This window comes from Amblyomma maculatum, chromosome 1, assembly GCF_055883805.1.
Source record: "Amblyomma maculatum isolate TAMU_Amacu chromosome 1, ASM5588380v1, whole genome shotgun sequence".
Lineage (NCBI taxonomy): Eukaryota > Metazoa > Arthropoda > Arachnida > Ixodida > Ixodidae > Amblyomma > Amblyomma maculatum.
This window is the reverse complement of record NC_139344.1, coordinates 299,863,416-299,878,203: the sequence shown is the minus strand read 5'-3', so window position 1 is coordinate 299,878,203 and position 14,788 is coordinate 299,863,416. Positions and strand designations below refer to the sequence as shown.

The window sequence follows — 14,788 nt, the reverse complement described above, 5'->3', positions numbered from 1 at the left end:
AAACAAATTATCGTTACCAGATTGTGTTTCTGTTGAAGTTGATGCACCCAGTTTGTAATGGCTGACAGGGAGGAAATGCATTTCAAACACATTATCGTTAACAGATTGTGTTTCTGTTGAAGGTGGATGCACCCAATTTGTAATATATTCGTTCAGAAAAATTCTCTGTTCTTCTGCAGGAAGCAATCCCTCAGCTCTGGCAGTCCCATTGATGGAATCGTCGCGGATGGACTTCAAGGAACATGGAAAATTGTTTTAAATTGCGTAAGCAATGCTGCGGCAGATTTCGTGCCGTCGCGTAACCGCGGTGGACGCTGTGCTTGACCTTGAGCTTCAGCTGCGTCAACACTTGAACCGCGTCTAAGGGAAGGGAGGAAGGGGGGAGTGCTCACGCACGTTCACACAGTTTTCAAGCGTCCGCTTTTCCTGCTGACGCACCGCTCACTCCTGTCCTCACGCACTTCGCACTCCTGGCGTTTCCCGGATCGCACTCTCTGACCGCATGCAATGCGAGCAAGGTCCGATGTTGAATGCGCGCGTCGAAATCCAGGCACTGCGCCAAAGCGATGGTCGGGACGCACCACTCAGGGTCCAAGGGGCGGACGGCCGCCGCCAGGGGTAAGGAATTGCGCATTGATAAAGATACGATCGCTACAGGAGTGAAAGTGGAAACAGAGAAATAGGAGTTCGCGTAGGGGTAAATCAGTTATTATGCACTTTTACAAGGAGAAGCATCGGCGATGCGCCGAAGCCAGAAAACAGCCACGGGCTCAAGAGACTGCTGAAGAACGTAAACAACGGCTAGAAAGCAGCGACCGCAAGCCGCTGCTAGACGAGCGCGTCGTGCACCTCTATACACTTAAGCGCAACCATTGCAGTATTGCTTGCGGAATTTACCAGTTTTAACAAGAGCTAGACTACTGCAATTTTTTATTTTGTGTACAACAGCTTTTGAACACTTCTTACTTTTTCAATAAAAGGCAAATTATGTAAATATTATACAAAACTTCTTGCTTTCAGTATAATACTTATGCAAGTAATGTTAATATTATTCATTTTACATTAATTTTACAATATTATAACCTAAATAATGGCGTGAATAATGCAGCACAAAGGTAATTAAGCCAAGGGTAATTAAATGACTTAGGCATTTTAATGTTAATTCTTTAAGCCTTGTTAATTCAAACTGTCGCTTCATAATTTTTGAACCCCGCCGGGGTGGCGCGGTGGTTACGGCGCTCGACTACTGTTCCCAAGGACGCGGGATCGAATCCCGGTCTCGGCGGCAGCTTTTCGTTGGAGGCGAAAAGCAAGGAGCCCGTGTGCTGTGCGTTGTCAGTGCACGTTAAAGAACCCCAGGTGGTCGAAATTTCCGGAGTCCTCCACTACGGCGTCTCTCATAGCCTGAGTTGCTTTGGGACGTTAAACCCCACAAAACAACCAACCAACCAACCATAATTATTGCGAGACGTGGCCTACATGCCGGCTTGAAATGTCTTACGCACATATTCACATCACTACTATAAAGATCTAAAAATAGTTGTAAATGTCTTGTCAAGCCCTATGAAAGCAATTGCTTGCCAACCACCGAGAGGCAAGCAATTCCTTTGGTTGGAAGAGTACTGTGGGAGAGGCCTTCGCCCTGTAGTGGGTATAGTCCGGCTGGTAGTGCTGCTGGTGGTGATGATGATGGCTGATTTATTGGCAGCTGCGATGCATTCGTAACGCTTGCAGAATTTCACCTCATCATAACCCAAGCTCCAATTAAAGTATTGCGTTTTATTTCTATATCTCTGCATTTTATACTTTCGCACACATGCATATTTAGTCCCAACACTTGTGGTTCACTATCCGCCAAATGAAACGCCCCAGCCAAGAGAAGAGAGCGACAATTGACGAGGGCATTTGAGCAAATAGGAGCCAACGGACGCAGTGAGAGAAGCCGTGTTCCCCCGAACCTTGCATCCCATCAGTAAATTGCACTCATTTCCAGAAATTGGATCCCCTGCAGAGCAACCCGAGTCAAGCGTATCGTGCACCTCTCTGCAAAACAAGCGAAATCTAGGTTTCGCGACCCGTGCTCGCGCTGAAGTGACACAGCATAAAATGAACGCTTGGCCCCAGCACAGTTCTCTAGGTTTTGTTCAGTCCTGTCTGCATTCAACGAATGCAATAAGAAATGTATGTACAAGGTGAGGGCTACACAAAAATTATGCTAGAGTTCGCGAATAGAAATGAAGGATTTCAAAAAACAAACCATCGAAAACTCTCAGCGCCATGCATGAATTTTGCGAAGCCTTGCTTAAGAAGCAAGCCGAGACTTTCCCTTGGGGCACGAACACTGAATGTTAAGAGCGCCCTGGAGGCACCCGGTGATCGCGTGCGGTTTCTCTTGCCCGCATTTGTTTGCAGACACGGGCTGCAAACAAATGCGGGCAAACAAATCTCCAGTGTGCATTTGGTTCGTTGTTTTTGTCGACTGAGGGTCGTCATCATCATCATCATCATCATCATCAGCCTGACTATACCCACTGCAGGGCGAAGGCCTCTCCCATATTTCTCCACTTGACCCGGTTGTGTGCTAGCTGCATCCACTTGACCCCTGCGAACTTCTTACCCTCATCCGCCCCCCCTCCCCTAACTTTCTGCTGCCCCCTACTACGCTTTCCTTCCCTTGGAATCCACTTTATTACCCTAAGCGACCACCGGTTATCCTCTCTTCGCACTACATGTCCTGCCCATGCCCATTTCTTCTTAATTCCCACTAGAATGTCGGTAACTTGAGTTATTTCTCTGACCCACTCTGCACGCTTCCTATCTCTTAATGTTACCCCTACCATTTTTCGTTCCATAGCCCCCTGGGTTGTCCTCAACTTAAGTAGAACTCTCTTGGTTAGCCTCCACGTTTCAGCCTCATAGGTGAGTACAGGTAAGATTCAACTGTTGTATACTTTCCTCTTGAGCGATACCGGTAAGCTGAGTCATAATCTGCGAGTGCTTGCCAAATGCGCTCCATCCCAATCTTATTCTTCTTATTTCCTTTTCATGGTCCGGATCTGCGGCTACTACCTGTCCTAAGTAGACATATTCGCCTACTACTTCCAGTACTTCGCTACCTAATGTAAACTGCTGTTCCTTCCCGAGGCTGTTGAACATTACCTTAGTCTTCTGCATATTGATTTTCAAGCCTACCTTTCTACTTTTACTGTCTAGGTCATCAATCATTATTTGCAGTTCATCCCCCGAGTTGCTTAGCAAGGGAATGTCATCAGCAAATCCCAGATTACTGATGACATTAGCTAAACCTTGGCGCAATCGTGCAATTAAGGAAGCCTGATATTGCGCCCAACATGATAATTACAGGCGGAGTCCTTCCTATGGTCGCCATTTTGGCTCCACACAGTGCCGCCTGTAGTTCAGAGAAATTGTCAATAACAGACAGTCCACGTGCTGCCTGAGCTCATTTTCTTTACTAATGTGCGAAAGATCTCTTTTGCAGTCTGCTTCTGGCCTCGCCATCTCGATTGACATTGCCGTTGTATAGACGACGGCGTGATTTGATGCCTGTCACGTCCTACTTCCATGTCCTTTTTGTAGTGTTTCGCGCGCCCTTCAAATTCCAATCAGGAAAAGAATGGCGCTGCTGCACTTTTCATCTACAGCGATCGCCCATTAATTTCTCTGCATAACAAAGCATATTTATGATAATGAGGTCATTTACATAAAAGCCTGAGTGGCAAACAGATAGGTGCCCATGGGGCAAACAAGGCTATCAAACAGCAGCATAGCGTCCCAACTACTTGCTACTCTGAGGCGCGAAACCGAAAAGGCTTCAAAAACGGCATACCTGTGCCGCATAAAACTCACTGCTGCACAGAATGCATAGAGGAAGCAGTGAAAGTGCGCACCCTGAGAAAGTCGTACGGGCAATCCGAGCGGCTGGCGTCGTCCTCAATGTCTATGGCGTGCTTCTCGATCAAGATGGCGAACTCCTTGGGCGCAAATATGTACCAGCGACACACGGCCGAGTCGTCGTAGTGGTCCGGATAGTTGGGAGACTGGAATTGGCCTCGGAACTGAGTCAGGAACCCTCCGCACGCTGCGCAAAGGAAACGGTTGCAGGTGCAAAGTGAATACAACAGGCGCATACTGACTATGAGAGGGTGTGTAATTCTGCATACCTCTGTGGAACCGGTACCTGAGTCGTGAAGGTAGAGCCCGATAGCAGTCTAGAACAAAGTGCCGGCGACATCACTAAAAGGGTGGACACAGTGTTGCTAGTACAAACTTTTATTCCAGTAACGTTCAGGAGACAAAACCAACAAAACTCTAAAATGTTCATAATAATAAAAGTCCTACTGTAAAAGTAATTTAAAAATGTTTTAGTTGGGCAGATTTCGTGGAGAGGCATAACGCTTCATTTATATAAAAAAAAAACATATATGATTGCGTTCTCTCACAGCAGTGCACCTGAGTAGGCGCTACTTTTGCTATCCACCGTGATCCTTCTGCTTGTTTTGTTTACGTTTGTTGGGTTGGTTGGGCCAAGCCTATTGCTTCTCACGTTCCTGAATCTGCAATGTTTTAGTTTTTCCTTATTTTAGCACTGTGATTTTAGGGTCTTTCTCGCGATTTTGGCAATTAACGCCATACCATTCACGTTGATGCATACGGTTCAGCGCTTCTGCTAAAAAGGACGTCGTTTTTGGTCATGGAGCCCCTGTACGCAAAGAAGAGGTACGGGGTTGTACATGTCCCAGTGTTAGATGCCGGCGTCATAATTCATCTTTCCCAAGAAGGTGCACGTTTTGTCTGGTGTCCCAGCATAAAATGTTCAGTGCTTTAGTGCGCTGTGTGATAAGTTGCATGCGAGCTAAGATCGTGACCCGGCGGCGCTCAGTGAATGCATGCCGCTTTGTTAATATAATATGTATTGCTTAATACAACTGAAATGCATTTTCTACGATTTCGCATTAACCATTTAATTGTGGCCAGACTTTTATGTGGAAGTTGTAACAAGTTCACAACAACGAATGCACAACTTGAATGGTTTTCGTGTTGTAGCGATCCTTGAAACCATGTGTAAAGTCTACATGCAGCGTGTGCTGTCGCTGATTGTCGCGTTTGTCAAATATCTTTTGCTCCTAGTAACTTTGTGTGCGTGCGTCAAACCTTTGAGGCAAGTGTAAAGGTCTAAACGCCATGGCGTAATTCGAAATCGTGCTGCTGGGGTGCCAGCATGGCCAAAAAGAGTGATAACGATGGCAACGGAGGCAGGCGGAACACGTTCACAGAACATAAGGGCAGTTTCATTTTATCGTCGGAACTTGTCAACAACGGACCTGAAAGCCTAATACGGTGCCTCTGAAGACCGCAAGAGGCGAACAATTGTATTCTGTGAGCATCTGTGTACCATTTCTCTATTTATTTGTACTAGCTGTTTTATTTTGGGTTTAGTAGCCATCGTTTCTGTATAATTTCTTATCATAAGCCTTTTTGCGTCTTTTGATGCAATTCATTTCCTAGCTGGGAATTGCTAGGCGTTATGCGAGGCTGGCATTCTCCGATATTTTTGTGGTTTTAAAGACAAAAAAAAATAACATCGCTCTTCAAAGCATTAACTGATTAAGCAATCTGGAGATCTCTTTCAAGCAGTCCAAGTTTACATAGCTGGTTGCTTTTCATTACGGATTAATTTCGTAATGTCCACATTGTAATAAGTTTATTGTTTGGGTGCATTTCATCTCGATTGCATGTCTAGATGGAACTATTGGAATGTGTAATATCTGAGGCAAAAAATGTGGCCTCCATCAAGTGCAGTTAATTCTAGCAGTTTGTTCAACGCTTACATGACACTGCGTGTATATACAGGTTCTTTGACAAAATAAAGCAAGAGGGCAGAACAAAGTGGGTGCCAACCGCAGCACCTGCTATGTTAGGCATCTAAGCTGCGGTCGGCGTGAAATAAAAGGGATAAGGGAAAAATGGTGAAGCAAAAGAGATGGGACGAATAGTGGGCGAGTACGTAAAAAATATATTCAAGCCTACAATCTCACTACGAATTTCGTGAAGCAGGTCAGAGACTGTTGGCTTGGCTTTACTTGCTCTGTACGAATGTAGTCACTGTTACTATATATTTGTACAAATACACGTACACATTTACCCAAGCTATGTTGAGATGTATGTACATTACTCACAGTAACCGCCCGCTATGGTTGAGAGCATTACCAAAACACAGCACGTGAGCAGGCTTAAGCTGTTCAATTAGTACATTTGCCGGCAGACAAAGTAGAACATGACTATATTATTAGCAGTAAGACCCCTAAGGTGCACCTGACCTATGGCGTAGTGAGCTGCTCCAGAGTACCAATAACGGCACAGTCAGGATTTCATCCTACAGCTTCATTTCAAGCAGCAGAATTGCCACTGAGGCAGATTGAAGATATGTTTGCCATTGTGTGCTGCCTGGTTCTGCACAAAACATCACCTGCAGCTCTTAGAGCCACGTCAGCACCGAGACTGCGTCATCAGTTCGCTGCACTTTGTTGTCACAGTTCTTGCGTCCTGGCTGGCTACGTCGAGCCGCATGTACATCTATTGTTTCTAAAAACCAAACGCACAAATGGTATTTTCAATAAAATATGGATACCGCAAAGTGGTAGCTTTCATAAAGAGGCCATGCCTGTACCGTTACGACTCCCATCTATTTGTGCTAGTTATTTTATGCATCATGCAGAAATCAGTCCCGATCCTCACAGGACTGCCTCCCACAGCGGGTGCTCCGGGGCTCGGGATTTTCGGTCTATAGTCAACATTGTAAACCAGTTTGCGTTCAAGAGAGAGACTACCAGCAATAATTATATCATGCATTCTCTCCAAAGTTATATTATGCAAGTCGCTTATGTCTAGAATTTCAAATGGGCTCCATTTGCTCCTGTTAACATGTGTGAAATTTGAAGACTACTTCCACCTTTATGGCATAGAAAACACGTTTTAACAGATCAAGAGCAGCTGCTTCACCCGGGTACTTGTGAAGATCACAGATCGCGGCTGCCCACTGGTTCCTCGAAACGGGCACAGCAAGCTTAACAGACATTTTGAAAAGTGTTGTCCAGGTGTTTTTCATAAACACTAGGCATGGAGCGGATTTCAAGGACATTCAACGCTAAATTGCAGTCTGCCAACATTTACACCAGGAACCGAGTATGCGCCGCAATAATGCGATTTTTTTAGGCCTTGATTACATAAGCGCCGAATAATAAGCGGATTCAGAAAACGATATTGCGCAACTTTGTGCAGATCCCATCGATCTCAATTTGGACCGCAATAAAATTTAACGTGCCAACTACATCCAAAATTAGTGTGACAACAAAAAACTGCCTATCATATTTAAATTCGTTCAAAACAAAATAGACAATTCCGTCCTGGGGTTGGCGAAAACTTCAGGAACCATCTGCACTATCATAGAAGTCTGAATTTCTGACGGGAAATCATGTTCTAAACTGCTATAATTCGTTCTACCGCAAAAGGATGCCTTTAAGCTGAGCTTTGAAAGCTTCATGTGAGCGTGAATGATTTTTTATGACCTCGCTCCTAATAGTCTGCAAAGCAGCACAGGACCACCCTCGGGAAGTAGTACATGACGGGCCTTAAAGTCTGTGTTATCGCCATACAGTCTAAATATTGCTTTCACCAACATCCGGAGTGTAATTCTTGAGATATTCACTGCTGGTCATTGAAAGCCGATATCAGAGACTGCGAAATATTTTCCTCTAATTTTACGAAATACCGGCATGACAGAAAAAGTAAAAAAGGCGGATCATCATCTCAAATTAGCAGTGACAGCGTTTTCGACTTCACGTGGGCATGCGAGAATGATAAGGTTCGTAAATATGTTTTTGGGATCTGCTACAGGCCTGCAAATAGTTATTCACCATTTTGTGAGGCGTTTTTTCGAGATCAAAGACAAATTCTAAGCTCCCTCATTTATTCATTTGGCCATTTTAACTTCACAAAAATCAGCTGGAAATCAATCTCAGTTCTCAGTATATCATCTTCCAACGATTCAGACCAATTCATTGATCTAACACTGGACTTCAACCTACAGCATGTCACTACACGCACAAGAGGCAGCAATATTATCGAACTACTTTTACAACCTCCTGCGAAGGAATTACCACTTTACCAGGCCTACTATAACTATTTCACATCCAGCTCTTGTTACCCATTAAAAAGTGACCGAATAAGGTTCTAACGGACTACAACAGGGTTGATTTCGGTGCCAGCAATTATGCCCAATCACAATTTCACAGCTATTTCCCGGAATCTTGTCAAGATCGTTCGGCGAATGCTAACTGGGAACTTAAGACCACTTTGCTAACCTTGAAAAAATGACCACATTCCATCCTTTGTTGTAAAATCAGATTCGAACTACGAATTCTCAGAAGAGTGGAGAGTTGGGATTGTTGGTTTACGATCATGGTGGAAACAGCGCTAACACAGGACGGAGCAAGAACACAACACAGGCGCTGACTAGCAAATGGCGTTTATTTCATAAATACAGATATATAATCAAGACAAACAGAATGAAGTTACTGCGCCGAGAGATATCGAAGAAAAGGGCTCAGCTCATGAAAAATGGAACTTAATCTAGAGATGAACCGGCAAACAAGTCAACGGGAGTAACAACAAGGGTGACCGGATGAAAACAAGAAAAAATGATGACAAATGTAAAGGAAATTTTAACTTGCCAAGGATGAAATTAAAGTGACGAGAGGAATGGCACATGCTCACTGTGTTAGGAAAAAGAAAGTAGGGAAGATAAAACGACTACTAAAAAGGGAATGATCCAGTGAAAACAAACAAAAACAACAGCAACAACAGGGGTAAAGGTACATCAGAGAGGCGTCTTGCGAATATCATGACTGATGCCCAGGAAAGGCGATTTCTTTTGGAAGCAATGTGCTAGACGGCGCACTAACACAACTGTGATCTTTCTTGTTGATGATAAAAGCCTTCTTAAATTTCTCGTGCATGTTGGCTGGAACATTTCTTGATGATGCGGGTTTTGTCAAGCAGGGGAGAGCATTTGCATTTAGTGCGGTGATTCACTACGTTAGAATCGGTAGTGGCATTTTGAAAATTAGCTTGCTCGCGCAGCCTTTTATTCATTCTTGAATTCTGGCCTTTTTCATGTGTGAACATTTCAGTCGGTGTCACTGCTATCGCTGCACGTGTTCGACGTGACTGCCTACGGGCTGTGTTCGCCGCGGATGTTCCCAGTCCCAGTACATTTAAATAAACCCCCATCTTACATTTGGTGGAGTCGCTGGCTAAGAACATCGATTCTGGAGCTCCGCAGAGCACTCTCCTGACACCCACAATGCCTGAGCACCTAGACACCAAGCCGTGCAGGCGGGCCCGGCATTCATCTGTACCGGCTCCCTTCGCCAGCAAGACCGAGCTATCTTCACCGGGACTGACTGATGATCATGACATAGAAGATTGGGTCAGCTTCTACGAAGGGAGCTCAAGGTTGTTCAAGTGATTTCTTCTTGCAGCCTTGTCTTGCAAAAACAGTTCGAACAGTGCTGAATTTTTACAATGTACACGAGCTAGCCCTCGAAGAATTAAAAAAAAAAAAAGAAAAAGAGAAGCAGAAAGTAGAGAGGAGGCAACAAGGGCTTGGCTTGGCTACTGCCCGCCCTCGGCCAGGCAGCCGAGTCCATGGGCCTTGAGAATGTCCTTGAAAGTGGTCAGCGCCACAAAGCTGAACAAAGGACAAGTGGGACGACGACACAAAGCTGAACAACGTCATATTTTATTACCGGTGTGGCTAACTTGCGGTACCGGAACCATGAAGCGATATCCCAAGTTGGACCGCCGTCAAAACGACTTTCTCAGTAGTGTTTGGACGCCCGGAAGTCATAAAACGCCGCGCTGAACAGCGCTTGCGTGAACGGTCGCAGCTGATGGGTGAAAGCTTTATAGGCTGCATAGAGGATGTGGTCGACTTATGCAAGCGGGTGAAATCGAACATGTTGGAAGCTGCCAAGATAAAGCGCGTCTTGAAAGGCATAGACGAGTCGATTTTCAGATGTTATTTGCCCGTGACTTGCGTACTGTTTCCGAAGTCTTCACGATCGGTCATAGCATCAAAGAGCTGCGCAAGCAAAGCGCGCTGACTCTTCAGCACCAAACGCAAGTGGAATCGCTTGCCGCACTGAAGCCTGCAGCTAACAACTCCTCCTTGCTGCAGCAGATAAAAGGCTTCGTCCGTGAAGAGGTGGCGCGTCAGCTCTCACTTCGCCCCAACAAACCGCGAACGTATTTTCGCCCCTGCTCTCCGTCAAACCATTCAAGAGGAGGTTACTGAGGCAGTCCCGTCCGTCCATCCGCCATCACCTGTCGCCGCTCCGCTGACTTACGTCGACGTCCCGCGACTTGTTACCACTCCCGTGACTTTCGGCGACGTCGCCCCAAGACTTCCCGCCATTCCACCGACTTACGCTGAGATCGTCACAAGACCTCGACCGCCTACCTACCCTGGGATCTTAGTGCCTTAACACGCGCCGGCATCATCATATCATAGACCGACTCCACGAGAATGCAACCCAATGCGCACAAATGATAACCATCCTATTTGCTACTTTTAAGGAAAAAGCCTTTAATACCTGATTGTTGTCGACAGAAGGTTGTCAGCAGAGGTGTCATGCTTTCTAGAGCGAGAGTTAAAATAAATTATAAACCTCGTCTCCACCGGGAATCAAACCTCCAACCCTTGGATACCCAGCCCAGCGCTTTACCAACTGCGCCATGCCCCGGATAGTGAAGCGCTCTTCAGCGCTTGTCCGTGTAATTTTTGCGAAATGTTTCATTATGAATCTTCATAATTCCCCTTGTCTATCGTAAGGATGATACCGCGATTTCGCGAGAAACAGATACTGCGCCTTTCCTTTCCTTTAAACGAACTATACAACGCCGGTGAACTTTGATGCCTTCAATGAAATGCTGGTTGTGTTCGACAAGGGATGCACGATGTACCGTCACGACAGGTCATGACGTCACCAGGTCATTCATGCATATACGAAGCTGACCCTGCCGGGCGTCCGATCCTGGCGTCCGTGCGGCGCCTTTCATTTGCCGCTTCCTCGAACGCCGCACCACACAGCAAACAGAAGCAGACCCAGATGTCTAGGAGGCGTTAGTACAGCAGGCATTAGCGGCGTTTGAAATTGATTTATAGGATGGAAAAGGCGCCGTATTTTTCACAATTCTCCGCGGACACATGTACCACGCCCTAGAGAAACGGAGGAAGGAGGGAGTGAAAGAGAGAGATAGAGGTGCCGTAGTGGAGCGCAATGATCCACCGCGCTATACGTAATGGCTTTCGCTTCATCGCATTTTAGTGGTCAAAAGTGCCCTCTAAAATGTTTTAGTATTTTCTGGCCATATTACCCGCTATTGCTGTCAATGCCACACAGTGCTAGAATCACCTGGCCAAGCGTCCAGATACTGCCCTCAATAGCGTGAGTGCTTTCCCTTCGCCGCGACGGCACTCCATCTCCCCAATGCGGCCTGGACAGAATTCTCAAGATGAAAGCTAGGTGCCGCAGTTTCACAAAGCAGTTTTGTGAACGTTTAACTACTGTATGGTTGTTGCCGCTGGACGCTGCCATCAAAGGGGGCCTTCGTCAAGCTGCTTAGATAGCAGCTTTTAGTCCTTGTCCTCGCATTTTTTTCTGTACCAGGAGGAATGCAGAATAAAGTGATCGTGAAAGGTTCGATTCTCTGGCTTGTTCACCTGCCAACCTTTTCCTCAACCTGACACGCCTCTCAACTGCAATTCCAAGTTCATTGCGCTTTATGAGCGCCTACTCAACAGCATTTTCCACTAGGCGACAACGTTTCTTTTCGAGAAAAAGCTTTAGGACCTCCAACAACTTTATACTACTTCGTTAAGGGATAGTCGTTTTGTCTGCAAATACAGTTACGCAGCATTGACCGTCAAGAAATGAACACCACAGGTGCAAATAACACAGGTGCCCTCCTTTTTTTCTCCTTTTTTTATTCTACTCAGCGCGTTGTGGTCCGACTTGCCATCCCTTTGAGCAACAGGCATTCCGTGCCTTTCGGCGTTTTGAAAGTGTGAGGCGGATGTGTGACTAGACCGAGGAGCGAGAAAGGTACAGGAGATAAATGAACAAGTCAAAATACAATAGACTGCTGGAGAGATGCTGCCAGCGGTCCTAGCTTCGGAAAAGAGAGTGAGGTGCACATAAGCAAGAATAGGCGATGCGGCGGCGCAGCCGCCCGGGTGTCCTCCACGGTGCAAGATATATAGGTGGAGACACAGCAGGCAGTGCGGGTTCCAGATAAAGTCCCCTAGTTTGTCTAAGCCGTACGAGTTGGCAGTTCGCTAAGCGGCCAGTGACGTAGTGGGAGGCAATGCTTTTCTATGGTGAATACACGCTTTTGGAGGGCCATTCCCTCGTAAACTGTGGCCGATGATGAGAAAAATATTTTTGCCGTGTTGATTTTGTCTAGGTCCATTATTAACCGCAGCTTTGTGAACCTGTGTCTTCATGAATGCTTAGATAAAAGCGGAGAAGTGGAAGCATTTTTCGCTGGGAGTTTAAACCTGCTGCTCGAATAAGCGGCGGCACTTTGGCAACAAACCATTAACCATCGGTCGTTTCATTTGTTCTTTGTCTTTACATCTTTAGTTCGCCCATCAGTGTGCCCGCTCATCTTTTCGCCCTCTCGACGCGCACTTGTTTGATCCTTAGTTTGCTCCTTACTTCAATCCTTCCTTAATTAGAGGTCCTCTATAACTGGGTTGTGCTAGCTCCCACTGAACCTCCCCCCCCCCCTCTCACTTCCTTCTCTTCGCTTCTTTTCTCCTTTCTCTCTTTCTTTTATCCTCAGGGTACAGTGCAGAGGGGAAGAGAATTTCACAACAATGGAAAAAGAACAGCAAGTACGATTTATTAAATACAAAACAATAGAGGTAAAATTATGGTTGACAGCTTTCTTGAATCTACATTACAGATTGACGAACAGAAATCTGATGTTGTGCGCCAAACCAGCATATAAATCAGTTGATGAACACAAATAGAATACCCAGTGTTGTATGAAACTTTTTGAGTTGGATGGGATGAATGATGCTGGTTAAAAATGCGGGCAAGAAATTCCATTAATTACATGTTTTTTTGAAAACTATGATTCTGCACATGTCACCGTATTGCGATGGCGCACTGAGACTTCATGGTTACGACGACAGAAAAAGAAGTGTGGTGGTTGCTGCGCATACAGACAATGCAGAGGGCCTAGCTCATTGAAACCTATTTTAGAGCGCAAACTTTTTATTACCTAACTAGTTGGTCACTTTCTCGCCGTCGGCGTGGGCCAGAATTCTGTGCGCTGACGGCTCGTTACAGAGGCCGCAGCCCGCCCGGTGAACTTAGCAGCGTGCCAACTCGCTTCGTCACTACCTGCGTGTCTACAACCCGGACAAGATTTGTAAAGGGGCATGGCGTGCGCTACGCGTTTCGGGGGTCGCGCAGTCGGGGCTCGTGCCAATATTGAAGGCAGTTAGGCATGCAAAGAAAGCCTTAAACCACGGCAGCATTTATTCCGGTTTTCGTGCACGTAATTCGTCCGTACTTCGCTTGCTTATACCATTATTCTACTCAGTCGTTTGCACGTTAGGGATTTGTGCGGAAGTGGTACGGGGCGCTGTTGCATTTCCTTCATTAAGTGGTTAAGAATAGCCTATGAATTTTTATATTTTTCTCCCATTCGAACGCAGGATTCGCTTTTCTTGCTCTGTTTACATTATTCAAAGTGAGAAAACTGCTTCCAATGCGCCTTCGATTGAATAACCATGACTTAACGGCTGAATAATTTAGTACTCACTCCCCCATATTTCAACTTAAAGTGCAACTTCGACCTTTTCTTCGCTTCGTTGTTAGGATTTAAATTACGTCAATAGTATTGACAAGCCAATAAATTATTCTGGACTTCGCTTCGGCAGTGATGCAATCGGCACGGCTTAATAATTAAGTGATACGGTGGTGCTTCTGGCGACGACGGAGAAACAGTTCGGGCCACGCAAATGAGTCACGCTGGCGAAACGCGCCGTGCGATATCGGCGCCGTCGATGTATGTGCTTTTTTTTTTCTTCCAGCGAGGATTCATCGCTAAATCGACGCTGACGTTGCTATCAACGAGCGTGGCTGGTACTTTATCTGGAAACTTGCGTCCAGTTCCTCGCCCGTGCTGTGTTCCCACCTAAATATTCTTGCGTGGTGCCGTCTAAAGCGCCCGCGCAGGGGTTCCCGATGGGTATCGGGTTCGAGCTTGTACACAAAAATCTTCCCCGGATAAGGCGTGTTGTACTCGATGCGCCGGTTCGCACCCCCTTGCGCAGTGTCCCAGACAGATTAAGCACCCAAACGTAAAATGCACCTCATGCGCAACGGCAGGCCGCCCTTGTGCCCATCCTGCTGGTGTCGTCTCCTCCACTATCTTGCAGAATCAACGAATGGCTTGAATACGGGCAAGAACCAACTATGGCTTTTAGGACCACAGCAACCCCTCGTCCCCACCTTAATGGTGGGGACGAGGGGTTGTTAACGCTTGTTAATGTTAAGTTCTTACAAGTAAATTTGGATCACACACGTCGTGCGACTGCCCCGATGGTTAAATGCATTCAAGATAATGGCATCACAGTAACTGCTCTCTGCGATTTATACATTACCCCTAAAAGAGAATTTGCAGGAATTCC

At 46.1% G+C, this 14,788-nt stretch overlaps 1 protein-coding gene across 1 annotated transcript in view; it reads right to left on the bottom strand.

Moving 5' to 3' along the window:
• Positions 1–10,817, bottom strand: part of LOC146206901 (cubilin-like) — a 324,785-nt gene extending 313,968 nt beyond the window's left edge. Inside the window, exons 1-2 of the mRNA XM_084575889.1 lie at positions 10,772–10,817; positions 3,909–4,099 (exon numbers count right to left, since the gene is read on the bottom strand). Coding sequence (XP_084432015.1) covers positions 3,909–4,099; positions 10,772–10,817 — 237 coding nt within the window. The remainder of the gene's footprint in view (positions 1–3,908; positions 4,100–10,771) is intronic.
• Positions 10,818–14,788: the final 3,971 nt, after the last annotated feature.